Genomic DNA, 27,636 nt, shown 5'->3' on the forward strand with positions numbered 1-27,636 from the left:
CCCCTCATCTCTTTTTGGCTTTTCTCTTTTTTTTTTCCTTCTTTTTCATAGAAAGAATCGTTGACTTTTCAACTACTACCATTTCCTTTATTCTTTCGGTGTACGCTTGAAATTTATCGATTCGTAGTCTTCGTTTCGTAGGCCAACGATGTGGAATTATGCCAGCGTGGATAGTCGTCACGAGATTCTTGTTTTCTCATCATCTTCACCTTCTCGTCGGTTTGTCCTTCCCCGATGGATAATATCCCTTCCTCGCCATTGTTCGCTCCCATGAATCCACGGTCTCTGTACGATCCTCAGCTACTGAATCATCACGCGGCGACGATGAGTGAAGCAGAAGCAGCAATTGAACAAAGTGAACGGGCTCGGAGGCGAAAATAACTTTGTCATCGTAGTTGCACGCGCAAATCTCCTATTTTTTTCTTTTTTCGTTTTTTTTTTTTTTTTTTGGTTTTTTTTTTCTCTCTACACCGGTACAAAACGTCTAAGCGAGCTAACCACGAGGAAACGCCGCCCCTCGTTCCCATCGTGCGGACAACAACGGAGGGGCGAAATTAATTATAAAATACCTTCGCTTCGATTTCGAGTACCGTCAATCGTTTTCTACCGTCCCCTATTTAAACTGTCGTCACGTATTCCCGCAATTCGGGCGCCTCGGCGTCCAAGCTGTCGTTAGCAAACCACGGGTCCTCGTATTTCGGCGCCTCTTCGCTGCGAGCTCTGTGAGGAGCACGTGCCCGTTCACGAGCACGCATGCGGGGCACCTCCTCGCTTAACGATCTCTTGGTGATCCCCATCGTCACGGGGACCTCTAACAATGCCTTCGATCTCGTCAACTGCGGCCTCTGTCGGCCCTTTGCTTCCTCGCTAGCCGCGCGGACGATCACGGTAGGCGGCGCCAGTCTGTCGCCCTCGCTATCGGGATGGACACTCTCTGACCTAGCTCTCATGGCTTTTTTTTTCGACAAGCCGCGGCTCTTCACGATGCTCTTCCTCTGAACAGGCTGCGGAGAATACTGCTGTTGCTGCGATCGCTGTCTCTTCACGGGAGTGGTAGGAACCAGAGGCGACCAGATCGGCGGTGACAAGTCGACCGGAGACTGTATCTTCTTCGGTGGAGTTCGCTCCGGTGATTCGTCCTTCCAGGCGCCTTGATAGAGCGGAAACGCGGATACTTGGTTGAGAATCCGCCATCGGAAATCCTCGTCGTCGCTTTTGCACGGCGTCGCCTCCGGCGGTGGATGATGAGTGGGCGTTACGTTGTGAAAGGGCGACCAGGATTTCGGCTCCTCCGGCTCTTGAATCGCGAAGCTATCGCCACGATCAGCCGACGGTGAACCGTCGTAAGGTGTCCACTTGATCTCGCTGATGTGCTTTGGCTCCCGTTTCTTGATCCCGATCGTCGGCAGAGGCGACGCGTCCTCGTACGGTGCCCACTTGGCGTCCGTGATCGTAATCTCCGGAGAGATCAATCTTCGAACGACCCTGTTCTCCAGCTTGGTCATCTGTCGAGGATCCGGCTCCGGTGACATGCTCCTTCGAATGCTGTACTTGGGTCGTTCCTTCAAGCTCTTGCTCTTGAACCCCTCCGTGGAGTCTTGGCTCCTCCATTTCGACTCTTTCTTCTCGGGCAGAGAGAAATGCGGCTTCATCGCCCACTTGGGCCGAGGTTTCTTCACTTCGTCCGGGCTGGTCACCTTCTCCTTCGCGCCCCATTTCTTCGACGTTTGACTGTCGACTCTCGCATGGGATCGTTCCAGCTTCGGCCTCTCCCTGATCCTCTCTGTCCTCACTAGCCTTGTGTCCTCGCTGACGTGCTTCTTCAGTTCCGGTTTCTCCGGTGCTAACTGCGCGACCCGTTCTTCTTTACGTTCCACAGTCAGCGACGCAGAATGGTACAGCTTCCTCTCCGGCTCTTGTATCGTCGGTTTCTCCGGCTCTGGCGGCTCCTTCGGTTCCGAAGGCGGCGAAGGTGCCAAGATCTTCGACTTCGGACAGGTGCACCTCGGTTTTGGATTCGGCAACACATCCGGGACTTGCAGCCATCTGGCTTCTCTGGCCATTCTGGTGTCGTCGCTGCTGTGCTTCCTCAGATCGTGCATCGGCGTTTTCAAGTAATCCGGCTTGACCGACCATTTGTCCGTCTCTGCGCTATGGTGCTTCCTGAGATCGCCACGTTGGATGTCGTGCGGCTTCTTCTCCTCCGGTGTCAGACTGTGGCAGCTGCATCTGGTCTTCTTCGCTAGGTCCAGATCGGTGTTGGACGTGTGCAAAGCCCATCGAAACTCGGTCCCCTCGCTGGCGCGCTTCTTCAAATCCCAGATCGCGTCGTCCGGGGAGAAGAAACTGCCGTCGGCCCATCTCGGATCGACGCTGTGATATTTGCGTAGATCAGCGCGATCTCTGTCTGTCGTCGCGTCGACCGACGTGTCGCAACTGCAGATCCTCTGGGACGTTGGCGTTCTCTGGGACTCGAGAGGCGCTGGCTCGATCGCGTCCAGATCCTCGATGGTGTAAAAGATCTCTTCGCGCCGCCTCTGACCACAGGACGGACATCGTCCGCTCGGTTCCCCATCGTCGCGGCTAGGTCGATGATGATGATGATGATGCTGATGAGGTTGTCGATGCAACGTCGAGGTCGAGGTCGATGCGGAGGGGTCAAGCTGCGGGGGCAGCTCCTCGTCGTCGCGACGGCCGTCGTCAGAGTGTCGTGACGTCGCAGCCGTGCCTGTCGATGCGCACCAGCAAGTGTGTGTAGCTCCGTCAAGCCGCCTTGGTGGGTACCGCGACTCCGGAGACGACGAGGCTCCGCTCGAGGCCGGTACCAGGCAGACTACCCCGATCGCCAGTTCCGCAGGCCTGTGTTTCATTCATTTCAGTTTTACGTAGCTCAATTAAGATTCATATAATTACAATAATTTAGAAAATATAAATGTAGCAATAGAATTTGAAAAATGTTGAAAGTAGTAAATTTATCGGCGACGTCATCAACTTATTACAATCGTCGAGAAGTGTATTATAATAAGTTTAAATATACGTCGATTTCTGACGAAAGTAATAAGCCAGTCCTTGTAGTATTAATATATAACGTGTATCTGTTTAATTAACGTGTAAATAACAAAACAAAACTTGTCAATAATTTTTATATTGACTGTTTTGATGAATAGTTTTTGATGTCTCGGCAATAGATTTGAAGTCAACGAAGAGGTAAATTTTTGAGGATGAATTGATAAGGTGAATTGTAACGAACCTTCAGTTCAGTGAAGACCTCCGTGAAGAATCCAGGTTCGCTGTTAATCCGCAACATCTCGGAGCTCAGTCGATTGACGATCAACAGGCACCTATCCCAGAATTTGTCCTTGCTGTCCTCGATGAGGAACGGTTTCAACGGGTAGCTGATCTCGTTACCCATGTAGCTGTAGCTCAAATACAGGCACGTTAACACTGTCGCCTGGAGTTCCCTCTCGGAAGCCTCGTCTCCGTCCACCAGCTCTCTCACCAGCATATAAATGAACACAACGTTGGCGGGATTGATGAATGCGACATCCTGTTGAGAAATGCTTCACGTTAGTGCCAACGCTCAATCAGTTTTATTCATACACAATTACGAAATAAATTTCATCAAACGGAACATTATTTCATGGAAAAAATTGTGTCGGGAAACTGTCGAGTCTAGATCGAAAATTTGCAATCTCGTCTGAACTTTATTATATGATCCAATACTTATTTTCAAACTGTTGCAAGTAATTACACTGATTGTTTTAATTACTTGATTTTAGCTTGATACTTTTCACATCTTTACACGCTATTAGTATTACATGGACTTGATCTGTAAATAGGACAGTTTCTTCTCTCGTCAATTAGACTTTTTTTGGCAGCTCCCCAAGAGAAGATTATAGTTAACTCTCTACCGTACATATAATTTACATCTGCATTCTCGCGTATAAATTCCTTTACTCTAGCGATGATGTTGTAATAAATATTATTAAATATTATTGTTCTAAATATTCATTTATTTTATTATATCTATTCTTTTAATAAAAATTTTCTCGTACTGCCTCTACATTTTTTATCCTTACTGTTAATAATGAATTCGTGATAATTACATTGCAAGTTTTTGTGCACTTGTGGAAAATTTGGAAAGAGATGCAAAATCGCACAAGATGCACGTGGAAAAACATGTAAAATATCTAGCATAGTGCTTCCTGTAATAGTTGGTATGTAAAGTGATTTCTTACTACATTTTTAATTATATTCTCAACAAATTTACATAAAAAAACCGTTATCCAGTGACAATAATAATTAATATAACTGTAATCTCTGAGAAAGAAACGTTTATATATGTATTCCAATATATGCCAATATAAGAAGCATTTGAAGCCAATATTTGTCCTACACGTTGCTAAAATCATCCGCTGTTTGAGGATTAATAAAGTAGAAAACTTTGATTATCTAAACACATCGCGAAGAGTTCTAACTTTCTCCGTGTCCTAGTCTTATTTGTTCAGAATGACAGAAGATGATAGACGGGTAGAAGGATAACAGAGGAATTGCTCAATTCCTTATATTCGAAGCTCATCATCATTAACTGGCTTTCTACAAACAAAGCTCCACTGCATTATTTATTTTTCCCGGCTCTTGCATAGAAAAACCAGTGTTTATCCGAGTTATCGGAGGTGAAAGCATCGACCGAATGGGGATAATGGAACGAAATCGAATTCCTACGAGTACAGGGGGGGCTACAAGGATATTCGATGCATAGTCTAGCGCAGGGGAGCGCAACCCCCCGCGCGTTCAGGTGACGCGAAGAGCTTCTTCTTGGCCGACAGTGCGCAGACGATACTCGTACACCGTCGAAAAGGGATGATTCACGCGCAGTGTCGCATTACGTGCCATGCTTGCGAAATTGCAATCGGCATTGTGACACTCGACGCGGTCGATACTTCGATTCCAAAGGGTCTTCGTTTCATCGAGGCCTTCGCCGGCGAACAATATTTCGCGATTCGCTTATTGTTAACAAACGAAAAGCTATGACGCAGTGAACTACTGTAACGGAGGTGAACAAAATTCATTCTGCAGAAATGAATCTGCGTTTGGAGATTCCACGATGAATCTGCAGACTCTTGTGTTGAGACACGTATACATTTAGATAGAGTGTTACTACGAAATTGATGGGACCGAAGTTTGTTCTGATTTCATGGGTTCAATTTTCGGGACTCGAAAGAGGAATTTACAGCTGCATTCTCCAATTCGCTTATTGTCGTAGAAACAGAAAGTTTCTATCTTTCTGCTCTATGTATTTTATCGAAATTTCCCAATCTGTATTTCCAGATAGGGAAATAGATTGGAAGATGCGTATTTAGATAGAGTGTTACTATGAATTGGATGGGAACGAAGTTTATTCTGTATGACGAGGTTAATTTTGGGTGTTCAAAGATGAATCTACAATCTTTGTGCATTACGTGACAAAATTGTGTTTATTGGAGTAAATATTAAGCGGAGGAAAGTGAAGTTTATTCTATACGATGAGGTTCGATTTAGGACGTGAAATATAAATCCATAATCTCTGCGCACATCATACAACAATATTTCACTTTTATGAAAAAGAAAATTTTAACAAAAAGGCAGAAATTAAGTTTAATTAAGATTAATATTATATTAATAAGTATAATATTATATTAATAAGATTAATATTATAGGTTAGTGTTAATATTATATTAATAAGATTAATATTATAGATTATTGCTAATATAATATTAATAAGATTAATATTATAGATTATTGTTAATATAATATTAATAAGATTAATATTATAGATTATTGTTAATATTAACAATAATCTTATTAATCTTATTAATATTAATAAGATTAATATAATATTATATCAATAAGTATAATATTAAGATTAATTAAGATTAATATTATATTATTTTATATAAGTAAAACATTTAATAATATCTAACTCTTGTTGATTTGATCGAATTAGATTTTGATAATTCACAAAGGGTTTCTCTTCTGCTTTATTTGTGAACATTAGCAAGAATATCTTTTCGATTCTCGAATTTTTATTATTATTGCACGACTGGAATAACTCTGTACTGGAAATTGCTACTGTGCATGTTACTTTTGTACGTAGCAAGCAGATGTACCGCCCGTTCTCATAAACACGTTGCAGTAAAGATAGGTGTGCCAATACCTCTTTGACACTCTCTAAGACACAAGACAATTTACCTACATGCATAAACGAAGGTGTTAATATCGCGTAATTAGAACCTACACGTCTATTTCAGTTCATAGCATGTTAAATGTTAGCGATCGCGGCGGAGCCGCTTTTATCAGCTGTCCTACACCAACGGCGGTCTCCTTGCTCTAGAAACCGAGTCCTCCGAGTCATTAGCGAATTAGGACGCGGCGCGTAGGTCGACCCGGCCCGAGAGTGCACAGGCAAAGTGCATTGGCTCGTCGAGTGCTCTAAAACTCACCGGCTGCTTGTCCGTTGGCTTTAACGCGTGTACAAAGGATCCCGACAATCGTGCAGCTGCATTCGTTTCACGTGCGCTCGTGTATACATCTAATTTGTAAATATGTGCGCAACCACACCGAGACACGCCTGTATATACGTATGTTTCCAATGGTGAATGGTGAAAATAGCGAGTGAATCACGTGCGATTAACGTTTCGTCGATACGTCCTTTACGTCAATATTATCGCCGTGTCCATAGGTATATACTTGACATGTGTATGTGGAGCGCGAAAGGGTATAAGAAAGCTAAAGCTAACAGGTGCATTCAGTCATAAACACCGCAACACATTTAATAGTATTATTTTCCACGATTCTTGCGAATCGGTATTATTTCGCGACTTCAGTTTCGATTCAGAGCTAACAATAAGCCTAAAATAGAACTAGTAGCGTGGTAGTTTGAATATAATTGCAGACTACATGAGTTATGGGGAATTATGGGGATCCGACTAAATTCTCTTCGCTCGCTTCTTCGACCTGCCTCCACTTCCAACTGCCGAAGAACATTAAAAATCGACTATTCCCTCGAGAACAGAACGAAAAAGAAAAAAAAAAAAAACCAAATTTCGCGTCCCTTCATTTCCCTTCGATCATCCCTCCCTGATAGCATCATAATTATTGGAACATCCTGCAGACGCATGTGCATCTGTCTCACACACCGATTGCCGATTTCATATTCAAAGCGGAACGAGTCTTTGACCCTTGGAGCAATCCGCCGCCGCACCCTTGAGTCGTCCACCAATTACAACGAATGCTTTGTGATAATTAAAACGTACGGCGGTGATCACAGGCGGGGCGGCTCTTTCGATCGGCGAGGGTTCAACGCCGTGCAGAGAGGCGGTTTTCTTGCACATGTGGATGCACCGATGACGGTGAGGCCCCGCGGTGACCTGGCAGGATCGATGCTCCCGATACTATACGCGTTTCCTCTTGGCTGGCAGCGATTTTGCGTTATCGCTCGGCCGCCGATTGTTGCACCATCGCTAAGCATCGTCGTTTCTTGTACAAGCACGTTGCAAACGCGCGCGTTACACGGCTCAATGCCAACAGTCGGATGTAACCCGATGTGAATTTTGTTCGAGCGATGCGAAAATTTTTGCGGAAATGTTTGTGTGAATTGTACTGTATAAATTTAAATAGATAATTTTGTTAGATTCTAGATAACGCTTTTGAGAATCTTAGCAGGTGGTTTCGTTCGACAATTATGCGAAGGTTGTTTGAAAATTCTAGGTAAATTAATTTTTTTGCAGGGGAAAAAATTAAGTTTTTACTTTTCGTCTTGGTACCAAATTTTTTTAGTTCTTTAATCGTCCAGTCGTGTAGCACTGGGAAATATTTAATGTAAACTTTATTATTCAATGCATATATTTTCCCTGGAATGTAAAGAACGAAATGCGAATATTTTCATCACATTGGAAAACAAAAGACAATCGAAAGTTGTTAACTCTGGAGTCTAAAGGGGATAAGCAACAATTTCGCAACGTAATTCCTCTTTAGTCTAGTTAGTTTTTACATCTCGGTCATATAGTACGAAAAATATGTTTTCGTTTTGGCAAATCACTTTGTTATTCGATGTAAATATTTCCCCTGGGAATGCAAATAATGAAATGCAGATATTTCCGTTGCATCAGAAAGCAAAAATAATCGAAAGATGTCAAGTCGAGGAGCAATTTCGTCAATTTTGGAAGGAAAAAAACTTTACGTCCACAGTGACGAAGCTCATTACCGAAAGAAATACTTATTAACAGAGACTTGAATAAGTGAAAATTCCTCGAATCGTAACAGTTGGATCGTACAAAGTGTCGTGACGATGTTGTGCTGCACGTCACAAAGGAGGAAAAGAAGAAGATTCGCGCCAGTGGTGAAAAGAAAGTAAAGAGCCGGTGGAAGTCAGCAAAGGAAAGGAAAAGGAGCCGATATCTATATCTAGCAGGTAAACCACTCTAAAGAGTAGAAGGTTCGCCGCGCGAACTTGTGCAAAAAAAAAAAAAAAGAGAAGAAGAAGAAGAAGAAGGGCAAGTTACAAAACATCGCGCTCCGCGCTGTATTATTAGTCCGGCTATTTCCGTTTTTCAGGACAGATAATAGCTTTCGATATTAATTGGCAGCCTGTGTCGGAGGCTGAAGCACGGGGGATGTAAAGAACACGACCGCACGGCAAAGGAGGCGCGATTTATTTTTAAAATAAACACCTCGCCAAGGCATGTGCCCCGCGTATACGTGGTCCATGGTGTTTCCACGTGTCTTGGTCGACTCACAGAGCTCGCAGAGCTCTCGGCTGTAACGGTGGCTCGATGGCAAAGCGTTCCGAGGGTTGGAAAAACGTCGACACACAGAGAGAACACGCTACCATCCAGCCTGGTGGTATATACTCGCTCGCTCGGTCGATATTTGCCTGGGGTGAGCGGCCTGCATCCCTACACGGACCTCTGCAGCCGCGTTTTTCATCAGCTTACCGAAGATCCAACAGTCCTAATTGAATTCCCGAGGCTCTGCACGTACGAGAGACGAGCCTTTAATTCGACTGACCAGAAATTCGACCAGGTGCAACGCTTTTAACTGCAATCAACGCGAGGTCGCAGTCACCTGAACGAAAGTGCCTCTTTGATGTTAGAACGTATTTCAAGGGACCCATCCCACTCACTTTGGTCTAATTGAATTCAATGCCGCCACTGACGAGCATTTGAACAAGTATCAACACTCGCTCGGCTAGGTTTCTTTTTTTTTTTTTAATCTAGATCCTCGCAAATTTTTTGCGAGATTCGGATTTCTGATACTTTTCTCGCGAGTGACATTGTTTCGTTAATGTTTTAATATACGAACGACTAACTAGCAGCAAGGAAAATTGACTTATGTATAATTAGTGTACGTATATGTACGCATTAATATATAAGATCTGATTAGCTGGATGGTCCGAAGCATTTAAAAGTGATTTGTTCGTAGGATTATTAAGTCTGGATATTGATCTAAGGATTCAGACGGTATATCTTTAAAGACAGTGACAGAAGAATAAAAAAGTATAAGAAGAAGACTGGAAACGGGGAAGTTTATAGACATTGTTTTCTTAATAAAAAATTAAGATGATCGAGTCTTTTCTAGAAATATTTTTGTCAATATTCAATCCCTAATATTCAAAATTATTTCATAAATATTTGCGTAATTATTATAGTTTCCAAGACAGAGAATACTATGAAGAGCACTGTACACTATATGTGGAGGGAAAATTAATTATGTATGTAATAATTAATTAATTCTATAAAATTATTAATAAATAAATTTTTATCTTCATATTTCGTACAAATTAATATTAAAATATAGTAACTAGAAAATTGTTTTACGTATCAAATATTGTTAGAAAGAACCGCAATATCATATTATACGCAAACTTTACCATATTGAATATATTTTATACGTTTCCCCACGTATTCATTTCGTGCAACTTTGCACTTTTCAATTTTCTACGAACACAAAATAGTGACAAATCTACCGACTTGTTCAAGATTTACTGACCGAAAATACTGTCCAACAATATTTATATCAATTGCCAACTCAAAATTGAAAAATAAAGGTATTATTTCTTCAAATTTGCCTCGGAACTTACTGGAAAGTGAGTTACGTTATCTTCTTTTTCCTTTTTTTTTTTTTTTTTCGAGAACTAATCGCGTGCCTGGATAACGAAATTGTGAAGCTCGTAAAATGTGAGGTTGATCACTTTGGCTTCGGAGAAGCTCGCGATATGATTGCGATTGTGCAAGCGGTGCATACAGGAAGATAATTCAAGGATAATCAGACACGTGAACGCACGATGTACCGGATAGAATCCGGGATCGGTTTATTTGGCTTCCTGTTGACAAAGAATAAGATAGGCTATCTTACACGTGTGATTTCCCTTTGTTCGTCACGAGTCGGCCACATTGTGAACACGGAAAACGATTCTATCGGTGTATGGTTTCCCTTTAACGAGATTCTCCGCAATGACGTTCAAGCTTCTTCTATTTACCGTCTAGACAAAGTGGATTAACGTTCGAACTTAAACGGTCTACGTGTTGCTCCTGCCTCGACGTTTCGCGATCGTCAAACTTGCTTCCGTGCTCACGTGCTTTTTCACAAACGAGCCAATTCGCGAGTGGATTTCCAATTATTCTATCGACGTTAAATCGGTATCGATCGATCGATCGATCGCTAGAATCCATTTTAGAATATCAACTTTTCTCGAAAAATCGAGTATCTTTCGATAAAAGAAGATTACGCGACAATAATAAAGCAAGCTCGATTATTTAATTTCTCGTTGGTACTGGAATTGTGTTTAGTTTTAATATAATCTTCTCGATAGATGTTAATGTACGATTTCAATTAATATTTCAAGGATCGTCAGTTCGTTTTAACGAAACAAATGGTTAATTCATGTTGTTCACTAGTTAAGTCTTTATATTTACTACAAATGCTCAGAAATTTCAAGCATTCTTCATTTTTTGAATAAAATAAATTCTTTTATGCAGTTTATGAATCTATATAAATACGAGCTTTAGCTGTAAATGTAATCAATTACGATTTCAATATTCTTTGAGTGAAACATTTATTTACTTAAGAATTATTGTTTCTTTCGAAACTCTATATTTCAATGGTTTCTTTTTTGGTTGTGAAATATTTAATTCTGTATACTGTTTACTTTATTTTTATTCGACACAAAATGAACAAAGTAAATTAAATAAAATAATTATATTGATAATAATTTGTTTCTGTTTCCATGTTTTATGGAGACATCAAATTCATCATTGAATGCATCAAATGCGCGAAATCTGTCGACGCCCTCGCCACGAGTGTGTTTCTAGGGCGAGCTGCGTGTGTCACCCTTGACTGATTAGATTTGAGCACGTGCGCGATCGATTTGCGGTTTTCCATCGCCGTATAGAAACCTCAGTGCGAGAGGAGCATGTTTTTCTGCGTTACGTGCACGAAGTAGCGTATAATATTATTAGTGTACGACGTCACGTCGAATATAAAGCATCAAAAAACAAATCAAAAAATCGAACAAAGTTTCTGAATCTTCGAAAGTTCTTCCGGCTCATTAAAAATGGAATAATAACTTTAACCCCTTATCCTACATCTTTTAAACTTAATCCGTCCTTTAGTGTCAAAATGATAAAAAATTAATACCTATAATGGAAAGACAAGTAGTCAAGTTTGCAGATTTGTTTTATTATTATATAACATTATATAATAATAAATTTGTATTCAATTGCGTGTAAGATTCATACAAACCTTACTCTTACGCACAGATATTCGTATATGGTAATTTAAATATAAGTTTCATAAATATTCGTAAATTTACGTATAAATTTATGGTAATGTTGCTTTTTCTAATTTCGTACCACGATACCTCCAGTTTCGTAAATGCGTAATTAGGAGACAACATACTGTCAATTCAAGAAACTTGAAAACGAATAATAATTTCCAACTCTGGCGGTATATTTTCTTATCAAAAAAAGTCAAAAATATATCTTGCCATATCTTGAAAGAATAGATGTTACAGAATGTGCATTTCTGTACCTGTGTTTACATGTTGCAGAATAGTACAACGTTTTACAAGAGAAATATGTCAAACTGACGCACGAGAGACGGACGAGGGTTAGAAAAATTGAAAATTACAATCATCGTCCATTGGTTGTTTCCCAATAATCTGGCTTTTGCTTCTTTCTGCTCTGTTTCGTACGTTACGTGGCGTAATTTCTGAGAAAGTGTATTCCGCCATTACGGTCGTCGCTTCGACGACCGTCGTTGTTATGCGCGCCACTTTACGTCAAGTTAAGTGGCATCCGCAAGGAGAAGTGGCAGAAAGCACGATGGAAAATTATTCAGGGCATCTGATTGCCCCACTTGCGTCAAAGTCACCGCGAATCACGAGTAATTATGCAGTAATCGCCTTTGTGAAACGCCCCGGCTATCGAACTTTTCGGACGAAAATAGCAACACCTTTAACGAGTGTTGAATTATTTTTAGAGAAATTACCAGGATAAGCTTCTTCCCCCTCTTTCGTCCTCTTCAAATGTTTTCCCTACGAAGCGCTCGTGTATATTCGTGCATCAATAAAAACTATGTTTCAGCTGATCATTTTTTTTTTTTTATAGACGAACGATTTTCCAGCCCTAGCCGATAAAGGAGAAATTTTCGTCCGATATTTAATAATAGTAGCGATTCGGTTTCGCCGCGGGTGATCGATAAAAGGCAACTTTTACGTAACACTATCGGGGGGGAAAGGGGAGGTGGAGGGCTTTCGATAATTCGACGCAGCCACGATCCGTCCGAACATCCAGCTTACTTCGCCGTAAGTGCATTCGTCGAACTTGGAAAGAAAATTCACCGAGTAACGAGCAACATTCGACGACACGTGAAATTCTAGCCTCCTCACTTTATTATCGAGGATGCACCCTCGTTGCAGAGATTCCTGCCCCCGTGAAACATCCTAGTCTCTGAAAGTAGGGTGACGTGGTTGCATCGTTTCGATAAACCAACGGGTGACGAGCGAAAGCTGCGATTTTTCTTCTTTTTTTTTTTGTTAAGCAATCCCCTTTCCCTCCAGTTGGCTCCTTGTTTCGAAGGGTAAGAAGCTCTGGGATTCGGAGAAGAGGTCGTCTCCCCCTTTGCAATTAAAACCGAAGGGTGAACGCCCCTAAGCCGAGGTCCCCCCCTCGCATATTTCTACAAGGCACGGGAACTCTGGTTAAGAAGGGGCGGCTCTGCGACGTTGCCGCTACACGCACGCGACCCTTGACCCCCTTCCACCCTCGACACGCGGTTTTTCCCCGATGCTGCACATTGCTGCACACATTTTTTTCCTGTGGCGCCTCGACCCACCCCTCCCCTCCGATAGCCCGCCCATCGCTAACCATCGATTCGCGGCCGTTCTTTATAATTAACCGCGCGGTGTTCCAATTTCTGGCCAAGGGAGGGAAAAAAAAAAAAAAAAAGGAAGACACACATGTATACGCGTCGTTCGCGCACTACGTGCGAATTAGTGCCGCATGGGGGACGAACTAGGGAATGGAGAAAAGCGTCGAGCTTTAGCTATAAAAGGATTTTAGTCAGTTTATTATAGAGAGCCCGTGTTGGAAACTAGGTGACGAGGAATGGGTGGATGATAACGTAATGACCGAGCGTCGAACTAAAAATAATTGTCCCGCTGATAATTTTGCTGGCGTGTGTGACGTTAGGCGGATAGATGTTGAATATAATAAGGAGAAGCAGCTAAGAAATCAAATCCAACGCTCGTGCGAGGGACCGACGAGTGCTCGACGTTCGAGCCAAGGGATAGCAGGATTTGGGGTTGGAAAGCAGGGTAGCGATGATCGCTAAAGAGGTCCTCCGGACAGCAGAAGCCACCGCTTTAAGTATATTTGCCTACACGCTGTATACTCGTTCAGACGAATAAACACACGCGCGTGGATGGGCTCCGGATAGTCCACCCCTTATTACCGGTTTACGTCTGCGAGACTGCACGCTCTCGTAGTATCAATGCTACTTTCTCTCGCGAACGTCCGCCATCGTGGACTATCGCGTATCTCGTCGACTTTTGCACAGAGGGACTACTGAGAATAAATCGTTTGCTGCGTTTCTAAGAATTCGTTTGAAATTCGATTGATTTTCGCTGGCATTTCGATCAATGTACATTGTGACAAATTTAAAGAAATTTAAGAATGTAAAAATACACAAGATGGATCATTAAATGAATTATTGAAAATTATTGAAATGAGTTATTAGGTATAAGTTCTCGAAATCAAGTCGCTAACGACAATGTGATAATGTTTGCTCGTTTAGTTTCTGCTGTGACACTTAGGAATATGATTAATAAGGTATTTCGCAGTTTCACGTTTTCTCGTATTTTAAACGGGATGAAAAAATGAATATTGATAAGCTGAATATGTAGAATGATTTGTGAGACGTGTAGAAATAATAACGACGAAGAAATTTGAATATTCTTATAGATGAAAATCTAGCGTACAAAAAAAAAAAAAAAACAAGAGTTTACAATTAAAAATTTTATATCGTTTATTAAAGTTTTATTAGAGTAAATATTTTCAAGAAAAATTAAAAGAACTGATTTATGTATCTGATAAATGTGCTTGTGATTTGAAGATATAAAAATACATACACGATGAACATATATGCACGATACATTGGAATGTATATAATATGTGTATAAATATATATAAATTATATGTATAACATATGCACTTAAAAGTGCAAAAGTGCAAAAGGATGAATGTCAATGTTCAAGGCAGGTACTCTTTATTATATTAAAGATTGTGTAATTATAAGTGTATTTTCTAAAGCTTCAGTCGCGTTTATGTAATAAAAATATAAATTTCAATTTCACAAATAACCGCAATACGGCGTAATTTATAAATATTTAATACACTGACCGATGACGCAGCCACTGCCTCGTTTATTATCTTTGCTCATAATCAGTAATCGATGACGCGTGTTTGCGTCATTGATTAAGATCAACGTTGTTTCACAGTTCTTGAATTGCAATCGAAAAAAGGTGATCTATTAATAAAATGAACTGCAGAATAAGGTCTTTAGAGCATCGTATAACGATTTTAATATCACGTAAAAATAATACAGATGATTATACTAGAAACACAAGCGTCAACGTGTAAAAGTTGCGTCAAACGATGCGTCAATCGGTATGTAATAGAAAAATAATTTCATACAGCTGTTGATATATGCTTCGTAACAATTTCTTAATAAAAATCGCATCAATTCTCCTGAAACTTAATTCGTTCTTCATTTTACTGAAAACAATTTAATTTGCCTTTCGGTCAACAAAGTGGTAAAAAATTAATTAAGATAAACAGTTAAATTTGATCAAATCTCCTTATTAATAGTAAATAGAGTGAATTTCTACTCAATTATAATATTTTATAAGAAGAATGTGACAAATTTACTCAAAGAATGGATCGTAGGTCTGTAAACATCCATTAAAAACAAAAGTAACAGTATAAGAAAAACGATTTGCGCGCATTGTACTTGGAATAAAGTAATTATTTACACTTCAAATGTGATCTAGCCAAATAAGTTATTATTCAATTCAATCATTTTCGAAATGCATTGTAATATTTAAGCCAATGGTCAAGCACCTCTTGGAAGTGTGTGATAAAGAAAATTATTTAAAACAGCCCCGTGGTAATGGGGAAATTAAAAATCGCTATTATTCCACTGTATCGTCGATTACTCGAGACGATATTTGGAACCTCGCCGATCGCGAACGTGTTAATGGACAGAAAGGAAGAAAGAGGAGAATTTCGCGTTTAATATCGACGATGTCATTTCAGGGATGAATCCGAAGATCGATGTTGACAGTTCGACGTGAAATGCGCGGCCGCGCATTCCTGTGGAAATGACGCATTTCGATCGAACCTTTGAAACTAGATTAGCGCCTCGCTTTTAAATGAATATTCCAGTCGAATCTCCGAGGTGTTACCAATATAGAAGGTCCAACTTTAGAAATCTCGCCGTGTTCTGCCACCATCGCCCTTCTTTCTCGTTGACGTTCGACTGGTGACGATAAAAGAATCACAGAATCGTTCGACGATAGAACGGTGTATAATCGTGGCAGTGGTCTTAGAACAGAGTCGTTTTAATGCACGACTTTTTCGAGTGAAAAGTTAAACAGGATTCGATGTGTGTGTTCGTTTCGTGGAGAAGGGCGAGGAAAAATTTATCAGGCAAACGATTTAAACACGTTTAAATTTACCAACGTGGAAAGTCGTTTAATCTTCGCCCGGCTAATGTTGGGTCTATTTGGACCCGTGCAAAGAATCGTACGGAGAATAAACTATGTTACATCACGCTTTAACCTTTAGGAGCGATAAGACAAACAAGAATGTAATAAATGTTCTATACAGTGAGTCACGAAAGTTTGCACGTTTATCTGCACGTTTCAAATATTTAATGGAAAACAAGAGATTGAAATCATCAGATTTTAGAGGCACTGATTTTATTTGTTAGTTAAAGTTTATTCATCCGTTGGTTTTAATTTTAATTTATCGACTAAATTCTGAAGAAATTTGATATTTTTATATTCATTCACTGGAGAAGATAAATTAATACGTTTTTGGTCATATATATTTTGGGTAGATATCCAAAAATAAGTTTTACAATTTCTTGGACGGGATTAATCTCTGACTAGAGACACATTATTTGCATAGAAACTATTGCAATCATCATTGTACAGAAATTATTGCAACCATCATTGAACTTCAGGAATAGGCTGTTCATATAGCAAAAAGAAAAAAAGAAAAATTATAACACAAATATGAAGTGTGACAAACACGATCAATTCCAATTATGGACTAATCGGAAAGAACTACTTTCCTGATTTCCTACGACACTAGATCTTACATATTCAGATTTTCACTTATGGAAATTCGATCCACTCCGATATGAATTCTGCATTGACAAACAAATACTTATTTGTAGCTTCATGTTTCATATTTTTGTTACAGCTTCTTGGTGAAGTATTTATGGGCTTTTTGCTGCATGACATTTTATTCTTATCCTTAAATGTCCACGTTGGCAAACTTCGAAACACATTGTATCTCATGATAATGTAACATGTTTTATTAAATTTAACTATTTCCTTTTAATAAAATTAAATATTTTTTATTTACTTCTATATATAAATATTTGAACAGCCAAAGTCACGTATGCATGACGTCCACTGTAAAAGTGGGTTCAGAAAATTTTGATACAAAGGGATGAGAAATAACAATAAAGTTTTTATAAAGGGGGCAAACACGTTGCAACAACGTTCAATAAAGTAAAAAAAAAAAAAGTTTTTAAAAAGGGGGCAAAAACATTGAAAAAAAGTTAAATAAAAGAAAAAAAAAAAAAAAAAAAGGAAGAAAAAAGAAGACGTGGATATACGGTTTTACGTAATCGGTGGAAATTACCCGGCCAATTCATGTGAGCGCGATGAAATTGTTCCCAAGGTAACCGAGATGTGAACGTCACCGATGACGGAGGAGAAACCACTTACAACGGTGAGTAAATATCGTTTTCGTGGGCAGAACGACAATGGTTTTCCACGAAAACCAGCGCAACGCTGCGTGATAGTTGGATAATCGATAGTGACCTTCGTGGCCGCGAGAGAAAAGGTACGATCGAAGGAATCGTACCATTCCTAACGAGATGTCACACACACGAAAGAATAATATTTCGATTGCGGCCAATCAATTCGCGGAAAACGGGGATTAAATGAGTGACGACGACAATTTGGATGTTTGTACGTTGAAATCTAAATGATTTCAGTCGTGTTTAGATGTCAGAAAATGTAAGACGTACCCAAACGTAATTACATCGAAAGATTAATATTTTTGTTTCCATCGTGCTATAACTAAGATCAAATGTTTTTCCGCAAATTGAAACGGCAAATAGAAAGAATGAACATGTGTCTTCTTGACTTAGAAAAGACGGTTTAAAGTACGAAAATGATACTTGGCAATACATATAAAAGAACTTGGGAAATTTAATAATAAAAAAAGAAAATAATAAGAATAGCATTTTCAAACTGGCAGTGAAATGTTTTTCAACTTCGCTCGAATATATAAGATTTAATATAAGAAAAATGGATATTTTGGAACAAACACTTCTCTCTATCAGCACTCTACTGTACTTAAAATTAAAATTAAAGCGTTCATTATTTATATGAGTGTAGATAAGTATGAACGTGTTTTGTTTGTGATATGATCGTGGAACGATTTAATAAATCTTTCTTTATCATTCACCGTTTTATTTTCTTGCTTATCTCGAACAACTGCTTTGAATTATCTTAATTTGTATCTTAATTAAATGTATTGGAGTACCTACTAGTTATGTATGATATACTTTTTACAAATCCTGTTCATGAAACGTTATTTCACGGATAAATCCTGAAATTCGAATCGGACAAAGTTATAGCAGAAATCAAACGACCCTCGATAATCTGAATAACTGAGTAAATTTAGAATCTGAGGATTTTAATTTGAAAGTTTTAATTTAAAAATTTCTGTTTGATATATTTTACTTTTCTGCTTCTTTTACAATGTTTTTTTTTTAATGCCAATGTAATAATACAGCGAATAAATAAATTTTGAATGAAACTATATACAGTAGTAATAGTCTGGAATAGAACTATGGCTTGGTTCAATAATTCTATAATCCAAAAGTTGTTCTAAGTTTCGGCAAAATTATAGAATTCGTACTGTGTTTCATTGACTTTTCGTCGTTCAATTGGTAACCCCCAGGTCAGAGTTATCGGAGAACGTTCGTGTCGGTTTCGCAAGCGAAAATAAAAAACGATAAATTCAAGCGATGGATTCAAGGCGTTGTTTAATTATATGCCAAGTACTTGACCCAATTTGATATCCACAGCTATTCCCCCCCCCCTCCCTTTCGTGCCTCTGAGAAATTTTATTCCAGAGAAACAATATCGAGAGAGGTTCTCCATCATCGACAATTCCATTCTTTCACCCGCGATTCATCGCGCGACGACAGCGTGCACCGGCGACGAAAGAATTGGTATTCCTTGCGCTTTCAACGTCTTGCATCGACTTCCAACAACAATGCATAAAATAGAATTCCCCTCTATTCAAGGTGTCTCAAGCAACGTGCGATAATAATGGCACGTCCGACAGACACGAGAATCAACTTCGCGTTGCCACGAACGACGTAAACTTCGCATTTTCTACTACGTACGAACGAGTTCGTTAACGAGTGGAAACACTCAGTCAGACTTACTCCGTCGAAAGCGTAATCCAACCCGAAACAGAAATCCAAGCAACAGAGATCTTAGAGAGCCACGCGAGGGGGCATAAAATTTGCATAGGCCGCATCGAGCACGAACCGCGAGATTCGACGATGAGAATCGAAACGAATTCGAAAACCGCGAGCCAGTTTCGCTTGATCGATAGATAGCCGCGGCTCTTATGCAAATGCATACCACGGTTTGTATCTACAGTTCACCGCGCCGCCAAGTACCATATGGAAGCTCTGGCGTTTCGTTCCGAAAGGGGGAAGAAAAAAAAAAAAAAATAGAAAAAAGAAAAGAAAAGAAAGTTTAATTCCCTCCGTGACATATTGTGACTAACGCGCGGACTCTGTGGCTCTCATTACGCAGCCATCGTATTCCCGTGGGTGACCTCGCGTACGCACGCAGCGATATGCACCCTACGGAGCAGTTTTCGACGATAGAAGGAGCGCAAGAGTTTCGATAGGAAAGGAGTGGAGGGTGCTCTTTAGTGTTCAGACGCGTGGCGGATCTCGTTTCGCCTAAGTGGCAGCGACGCTCCTCTTTCAGCACACGCCACCCCGGTATGCATCGACTCGGCGACGAATGGATGTCGATGAGGATTCGGCTGAGCCGTGGAGCAAATATCTTCCAGGCCAGCGGAAGCCTGTTTCCAATCGCCGTCTATGCTTGCCGAAGCTTTCTCTCGTTTCTCGCGCTTCGCGCCAATATAGCTGGTACAACGACGTATAATTTGATCGTTAACGATGAATCGCTTGGTGTCTGTCTTAAATTAACTCGTTACCGCGATGAACTTCAAGCTGGAACTGCTGCCGACGCTCGGAATAAACACTAATTATCGCGTTATCATTAATTGGCCGTCCTGGTTATCGAGTTGCTTTTGGAAACACCGAAACTGCTTCTCATTCCGACAAAATGCTTCCAACGATCGTAGAATCGAGAGTGTACGAGAGGCTCGAAGGATGTAATCAAATAGAATTATTTGAGTCGAGCTTCGATTGTCTTGAATCTATTTAAAAAGTAATTACTGCGTTACAATATATTTCAATTTATTGCAATTTACTAAAGCGCGAGATGCGAGAAACAATGCTGGTGCAACGTGAAAGAGTAATTTCTTGCTAAACCAGTATTTCATTTCCGAGTAATTTCCCCACTAACTGACACAGCAAATAAAAATGATGAGGACATTCGAGACGCTTGAAGGAGGAGTTTGATTAAAGTGTAAAGGAGGACGTGGCTCCATGAAATTTCTTAAGATGGAAAAAAATTTTGAAAAGGTAGCATTTATTAAAATAAATTGATTTCTCAATCTTCGTTTGAAAGTAATCCGCTGTAATTATTTGAACAAACTGCTTTCCTACTGATGAATGGAAGTTATACTTTTGAAGAAAAATACGATTATCAATTCACAAGATATTATGCCATTTACACCAGAAGTTAAATAATTTCTTTCTGCAAATAAATCGTTCCATTTTTTGGTTTTCGATTTATAAATGATTTAATATTTCTTTCATTGTAGATATCTAAGAGTGAAGAATATTAATTTAAAAAAAATTCCAGAATAAAAACAGAGATAACGGAGATAGCAAGTCCACACATTGTTCGTAAGAACTGCTTTATACTGAGAATACTTCCTGAGATATCGATATATTGACATTTCTGAACTGAACGCAATTCTACTTTACGTTATTTTAAAGAACATTATTTTAAAACTTTGCTACGGATTAAATTTCTACCCCGCTGGGATTAAAATTAAAAGTTAAATATAACAAGCCAAATTACACGATCCATTTCAAGGAAACTTTTTAGTGAGTATATATTAATCAAGATAGCAAACTTTGATTGAATAGAATTTAATATCTATACTTCTAGAGATATTTTACACTTCCTCTGGGACGTACATGATGTATATATCACACTGAAAAAAGTTTAAAATTGTTCAAGACAAGTTACATACATAAATAACTTCCACGTTACTCTATCACCGTTGAAACGAAATGATTAAAAATCCAATATGATACTTTACATCTCCACTGAGAGGTATATAAGCCTACAATTAGATTCGAGCAATTAAATATTGCTCATAGTTGCAAACAGAAGGCAAATTACGTATTTAGATTGATTTGAACCACATTTATTTTACTTTTAAAAGTAAAATAAAAAATAATAATATTAACGCTAGAATTATCGAGAAACAAAGTATAAAATTACATTAAACTAAAACTTCACGATAAAACATTTTACTTTTTACAAAAGATCATTTTAAATCTCATCTATAAAATTTCTAATTGCCAGAAGAATTATAAATTGGTCATTCTGACCGCTTTGATAGTTTCAGTGTTAAATAACTTCTACTTGTTTAATTGAAACGAAATTATTAAAGAAGTTGAATTGAATCTCAACGACTCACCTGCCAGCCTTGAAGCAGCAGGCTTCTGTCGACAGTCCTCAGCCACATGACAGCGTCGCCAGCCTGGAAGTCTCTTAAACGGGTGCATTTCCTGTGTAGGAAGACGCCGAGGCATTTGAGCAATTCCGAAGTCGAGGCCTGGATCACGGTTTTCCTTGGCTTCGGGGGTAACGGCTTCTGTACGAGCTTCTCGCACGTCGGGTTGTGCGTGGTGTGATTGTTGTTCGACGCCGGTGGTTTCGTCTGCTCCGGCGTAATAGAGGATTAATCTCCGTGAGAATGATACTCGCGGCAGAGGATTTGTCTTTCAGAGAGAAAGAGGAAGAAAGAGACAGAGAGCAGAAAAAGAAAAAAAAAAAAAAAAAGGGAAAAAGATTTCGCGGCGTGTCTAGCGAACGATAAATAATTCCACGTCGCTTCCATTTTCAAGCGGAATTTCTGACGAGTTTATGTAACGCGGGCTGAACTTTCGAATAATTGACGCTTCACTTGCAAGAATATTTCGTCAAAGGAAATAAGAGAGAAGGGCATACACGCGCGTGAAATACGCGAAGGGGAAACATCGACGCGGGCTTTCGATCGTATCTGAGGTCAAAGCACCTTCGGCATTCTTTGCACGAAACTTCCGAGCCGATTCGAGGCTTGTTCGCTTGGACGCTTCCGCGTAAATGGGCCACCGTTGCCGCGATCGTCACGTGAACGATCGTGTCGCAAATTACACGGAATAATTATAGAACGATCGTCTGACATTTGTGAAATTGACAATCCGAAATGTAACATCGATTTTCGATACCTTTCGATACCTTGCCGCGCGTTCAACAACGACAATCGCAGAATCGGAGTTATTAAAGAAGAATTCCAAAGTCTCAAGGATTCTCAAGAGGTTTGAGAGTAAAAGAACGAAGATCGTGGCTCACCTGAGGCGTCTGTATGTTCTTGTTCTTATCAACGATGGGTATATTATCGAGCGGCTGCCTGAAGCCGATATTCTTGTTCTTATTGTCGAGCTTCTTCTTGTTGTTGTTCGACGTGCTGAACCGCTTCCACGAGAGCGCGTTTATGAACAACGAGTGTTTCTTCAGGTTCTTCTCGAGCGCGTTCTTCTCCGATATGATTCTCGCGTTGTCGTTGTTGTTCAGATTGATGTTGTTGTTTTGCAACGAGTTATTGTTCGTAGGCGGATGATTCGTGGGCGGCGCCGGCGCCACCGTAGCGACGCCGCTCTTGTTCTCCCGATTCTTTGCATTGTTCAACTGCTCGTAATTGAAATTGTTCAACGTGAAGTCAGCGGGATGTTGGTGTCCCGCTGGCGGATACACGGAACCGCGTCTGTCACGCGGACTGAACGACAACACCGTACCCATGCTGCTGGGTCGGTTCTCTTGTTGCAGTTGTTGTTGTTGTTGTTGTTGTTGCTGCTGCTGCTGAGATGGTGCCTGTGGCTGTTGTTGCGTCTGCGTCGCTTGATGAGTGGGATTCTGACTCTGTCGACTTACGTTTTGAGTCGGGTGGCCAGGATTTTGCGTCTGTTGACCAGGATTTGTCGACTGGTGGCCTGGATTTTGACTATGGTGACCTGGGTTTTGACTCTGTTGACCAGGATTTGTCGACTGATGTCCCGGATTCTGACTGTGGTGGCCTGGGTTTTGACTCTGGTGGCCTGGGTTCTGGCCTTGATGGGGATTCGAAGTCTGGTGACCCGGGTTCTGACTTTGCTGTTCTGTCTTCTGATTCGGTTGAGCAGGGTTCTGATGGTGGGTTGGGTTCTGGGCCGACTGACCAGGATTTTGCGACTGTTGTTCCGGATTCGGCGTCTGTTGTCCAGGATTTTGCGTCTGACGGCCTGGATTTTGAGAGTCGGAGTCCAACTCCTGGGTCTGATGACCCGGATCCTGTGTTTGCTGAGACGTAGTGGGCGGAGGTCTCGGTGGTCTCAGTGTGGTAACACGATGTGGGGGCGGCGGGGGGGCTCGAGGAATCGAGGACTCCCTCGAGGGTCCCGTCAACGGGGTGGCATCCCCTGGCTCGATGGCCTCCTCCACGACGGGACCCACCACCTCGCTCAGCCGACCTCCCAGCCTGCTGACTTCTACCTGCGACCTGAACGACCCTGTCTCCCTCCTTTACCTGCTCTTCCTTTCAATCCTCTCGCCTCTGTTTTCCTCTCCTTCTCCTTCTTCCCGTCGTCTGTCTCGTTAACGCGATCGCGTAACTTCACCCACCGCGAGGAAACCTCGAGCAACGTTCTAACGGGTAACCGCGATCGATAAACCAACAAGTTCGCGAAAAAAAAAAAAAAATATACCGTCGCAGTCGGCGCACACTCTTTCCTCGGTCGAATAGTTGGTCGGCTGGTACGCGAGAACTTCCCTCCGAGCGAGCTGGCTGTCACGAGGGAAAATGTCGTCGATGCGTGGAGAAGATGTCGGTCGACGTGCAAAATGGCGAGCGATCGATGTCTCGCCGCCCTCCGCCTTTCGGAGGGAGGATCAATCAGGTGAATGAAAACACAGAAGCGACACACCGAATTACCCCTCACCAGATATTACTGTACTCTCGTTCTTCCTTCCTCTGATTCGAAGGGACGTGCATACACTCTCCCCCCCCCTTTTTCCTTTTGTTTCTGGCAAACTCTCTACCCTCTCAACTTCCGTTCTTGCGGTGCCGTTCACCAGCACACTCGACGCACTGTCGCCGCACACTCGGTTACCACTTTTCAACGGTTTCTTCCACGCGGTCCTCCTGGATCCTCCGACTTCCGATTAGATTGGCACGAACTTCCCTTGCCGATGGATCGATATCAGCCAACAACAAACCATCCACGAGAACGTTCACTCTTCGTCAATCCTCGAATCATTCGAGCGTTTCTTTGTTTATGCCTCTCTCCGAGCGACCAGAGGGAATTAATCCACCGACTCTTTGCTTCCTTTGTTTCCTTCTCTTCTTCCAAAGAGTTTCCTCGAGTTCGTACTCGATACGGAACGTTCAACGACGCAGTACACGCTTCTCGAAATCGAGCGTCGAACACTTTGACCTGTACACGCTCGCGACACGAGCTGTCACTGTTGACAACGCGCGAGGGCCTGCGTGTGTATGTTGACAGAGCCTAGTCAGTGAAACAGTGGCGCGGCGAGCTCCGATTCGTGTCTGCTGGCTGCCGTGTTCGCCGACGTCGCCGTCACCGTCACCGTCCTCGTCCTCGTCCTCGTCCTCGTCGTCGGTCCTCTCGTTCGTTCGTTCGTTCGTCCACCGCCAGACTTTCTACGACCAACCAACACGTAGCACGCCCCATCCCCCGTTATCGGTGCGCGCGCAGTCGTTCGATAAACGCGCTACGTCGATTTCACGGGGGTGGAAGGACAGAGACGGCGGCAACGGCGTCGAACGGCAACCGGAGAAGGAAGGAGAGAACACACGGGAGCATCGAGGCATCTCCGTGCAGAAGGGTGAAGAACGGACCGCGAAGGTGAAACGAAGAGAGGCCAGCCACGCCGCATACGCCCAAACTTTTCTTCTTTCGTTTCTTGTCGACGCCGCGACGCCCGCTTCCTCCACCGCTCACTTGCACAATTTACGAATCAGCCGAACCAACCCTCCCGGACCGCCCTGATTCCGCGGCCCTTACGCGAATGTTTGGCCGGAAACGACCTGAACGTAGGTCGAGATTCTACCTCGCGGAGGAACAGCCATGTCCGCCGAGTGGGGGATTCTCGCTATGCGGTTTTCCACTGGGTAAACAATTTTATACCTCTTTGTCCCATCTCTTCTTCCTTCACGGCGGTTTTTCCAGGTGGCGCGTCGACGTTTCATAGAACTGGGTTAGATCTATCGTTTGATGATCGAAACGAAAGGGGGGCTTTTGTTTCGAGCGAATCGGGCATACAGGGTACATACGAGCGAACGTTCCTTGAAGTTTCTTGCGAGATTCGCGAAGGAGAGTTTGAGGGGTGAATTATGATGAATACGTCAGTATAACAGAGTCTATCAGCTCGCAAGAAGGTTACGGATAGACAACAGAATGCAAGTAATATCAAAAGATTAAGGAAATTGAAAGATTAAAGATTCTCTTTGTCTAATGTAATGATCGATCCACTTTTCATGTGTTTTATTAAAGCTTGCATGCCTCGTTCATAATGCTCGATTTAAGAATGAGAGACGTCTAGAATTTTCCAGAATTCCGATACGTAACGTGCCAGTTATTCATCAAAATAAATACTCTTCGACGCTGAGTATCGGTTCTTGAATTTGCATAGGACCTGATATATCTGTTAGAACACCATAGAAAGATAAAACCTTTACTGTCATCGTTGCTGAATATAGATTATTATATCTTATCTCTTTTTTTTTTTTTGTTAAAACTACGTAGATTGATCAAGGCCTTTGGAAAAGGTCGTGACACTTTTTAGTTATCGTGACATTTTATTTATGTTTACATGTTATATCTGTCTGATATATCTTTACTATCCTATTTTATCCTATCTGATGTATACAGAGTGTCCCATTTTAATCTTCCTCTTCTATCTACAAAACATAGCTGTAAAAAAAAATATTTCGAGAGAGATATTGCTCTGTCGTTTGTTCGACCTTGTAGTAACGTTGAAAAAAATCTGCAAAGGTCAGTATTAAATTTTTAAATTTAAATTTGCATCTTTCGCCATACATTATTATAGCAACATCGAGATATTTTTAAAACACCATACCTACGTGTATTTTTTGCATAAATTGTTTCCGAGATATAAATTCTTGATCGCTTACTTCGACGAGTGTCTTATGTCTGAATATCACTGTACGTTTCTACTTGCTTCAAGCAAGTAGTCATATTCGTAATTTCCTTTAGAAGATAATCGAATATGATTCTAATATTTAAAAATCATCGAAGTAAACGAATTAAATGTGTAAAACAAATGGTAACGTCTTGCAATTTGTACGACTAATCGAAATAAAGCAAGCGTTCACAAACAACAGGGGAGTGACATGAATATCGTGTTTCAACCACTCACCCTTGCCTCCTCGCACTAATACTGGCGGCACATCAACTTTAAGAGTTTATATCTCGAGGAACAATTGATGTAAAAACGTGTTTTAAAAATGTCTCGATGTAAGCTATGATAGTACATTGTCAAAAGTGTAGATTTAAAAATTTAACTTTGCAGACTTTTCGATTATCGCACAGTCAAATATAAATGACAGTTTCTCTCGATAAAATTTTTTGTGCGAAAATTTTTTTCGTACATTTTGCACGTTTTGAGATATTAATGGAACACCTTGTATATACAAAAAGGAAAGAATAACAAACATTTGTTTCCCAATGTGTGTATAATGTTCGTATTTTCTCGTAAATTAAAGTTTTAATTCGCAATGCGATATGGTGTTATGAAAAGAGCATTGAATAAATAAGTAATAAATTTATTAAAATTGACATTTCCCTTTTTTTTATTTAATCTTTATTTTTCGTTTAAGAATTCGGTTTCAAAAAAAGCAAATTTAAAACTTGAATTTATAATAACTAATTCTAAAGTAGACGAATAATCGACAGAAGATTATTTCATGCCATATTTTGTTAAGAATTACAGACTTTGAACATATTTAGTTACGAATTATTTTAGCACACGTATGAATTTTCAAGTTGAAACGAAGCACCTTACGAAAAAATTTTGTTCGACATTTTTCACTTTTTTTTTTCACTCGTACCAATTATTCTCTCTTGTCCAATCCAGATTTATTGAATTTAAGTGTATTTGAAAAATTTTCAAATTCGATCAGATTATTTAAACCACGTAATCCTTGTGCACAGAGAGCATAATATATATATTGCAAATGCTTCAAATAATAAATTCAATATCAAATATAACTTTATTATTTCATTTATCCTGTTTTTTTTTTTTTTTTATAAAATACAATATTTCTGCTATCGAGT

The 27,636-nt window shown here is 40.7% G+C and overlaps 3 protein-coding genes across 3 annotated transcripts; all 3 read right to left on the minus strand.

The window, feature by feature from the left end:
* Window positions 1-617: 617 nt before the first annotated feature.
* On the minus strand, window positions 618-2,575 carry LOC122530805 (proteoglycan 4-like). The gene is made up of 2 exons (XM_043658116.1): window positions 2,543-2,575; window positions 618-2,447 (listed from the first exon to the last, which is right to left on the minus strand). The coding sequence occupies exons 1-2, from the start codon at window positions 2,573-2,575 to the stop codon at window positions 618-620; spliced, it is 1,863 nt and encodes a 620-aa protein (XP_043514051.1).
* Window positions 2,576-2,614: 39 nt separating this feature from the next.
* On the minus strand, window positions 2,615-23,108 carry LOC122530798 (cyclin-dependent kinase 5 activator 1). Its single transcript, XM_043658094.1, has 4 exons — window positions 22,637-23,108; window positions 21,720-21,962; window positions 3,251-3,547; window positions 2,615-2,859 (listed from the first exon to the last, which is right to left on the minus strand). The coding sequence occupies exons 1-4, from the start codon at window positions 23,081-23,083 to the stop codon at window positions 2,764-2,766; spliced, it is 1,083 nt and encodes a 360-aa protein (XP_043514029.1). The 5' UTR covers window positions 23,084-23,108; the 3' UTR covers window positions 2,615-2,763.
* A 177-nt stretch (window positions 23,109-23,285) lies between these two features.
* Window positions 23,286-26,024, minus strand: LOC122530796 (transcriptional activator ptaB-like). Its single transcript, XM_043658092.1, has 3 exons — window positions 25,936-26,024; window positions 23,350-23,819; window positions 23,286-23,308 (listed from the first exon to the last, which is right to left on the minus strand). The coding sequence occupies exons 1-3, from the start codon at window positions 26,022-26,024 to the stop codon at window positions 23,286-23,288; spliced, it is 582 nt and encodes a 193-aa protein (XP_043514027.1).
* Between the last annotated feature and the right edge of the window lie 1,612 nt (window positions 26,025-27,636).

This window comes from Frieseomelitta varia, unplaced genomic scaffold (genome assembly GCF_011392965.1).
Source record: "Frieseomelitta varia isolate USP_RPSP 00005682 unplaced genomic scaffold, Fvar_1.2 scaffold_354, whole genome shotgun sequence".
Lineage (NCBI taxonomy): Eukaryota > Metazoa > Arthropoda > Insecta > Hymenoptera > Apidae > Frieseomelitta > Frieseomelitta varia.

What these genes read in the sequence shown, in the direction of transcription:
- LOC122530796 (XM_043658092.1), bottom strand. Translation starts at nt 26,024, where the DNA reads ATGACAGTAAAGGTTTTATCTTTCTATGGTGTTCTAACAGATATATCA. An exon ending in CCGATACTCAGCGTCGAAGA is followed by an intron (nt 23,820 to 25,935) that starts GTATTTATTTTG and finishes AGGGTCGTTCAG; the next exon opens with GTCGCAGGTAGAAGTCAGCA. An exon ending in TCAAAACCCAGGCCACCACA is followed by an intron (nt 23,309 to 23,349) that starts GTCAGAATCCGG and finishes CCTGGTCAACAG; the next exon opens with AGTCAAAACCCAGGTCACCA.
- LOC122530798 (XM_043658094.1), bottom strand. Translation starts at nt 23,083, where the DNA reads ATGGGTACGGTGTTGTCGTTCAGTCCGCGTGACAGACGCGGTTCCGTG. An exon ending in AGAACATACAGACGCCTCAG is followed by an intron (nt 21,963 to 22,636) that starts GTGAGCCACGAT and finishes ACGCCGGAGCAG; the next exon opens with ACGAAACCACCGGCGTCGAA. An exon ending in AGGTCTTCACTGAACTGAAG is followed by an intron (nt 2,860 to 3,250) that starts GTTCGTTACAAT and finishes AATGAAACACAG; the next exon opens with GCCTGCGGAACTGGCGATCG.
- LOC122530805 (XM_043658116.1), bottom strand. Translation starts at nt 2,575, where the DNA reads ATGGGGAACCGAGCGGACGATGTCCGTCCTGTG. An exon ending in CGGACGATGTCCGTCCTGTG is followed by an intron (nt 2,448 to 2,542) that starts GTCAGAGGCGGC and finishes CCAACGTCCCAG; the next exon opens with AGGATCTGCAGTTGCGACAC.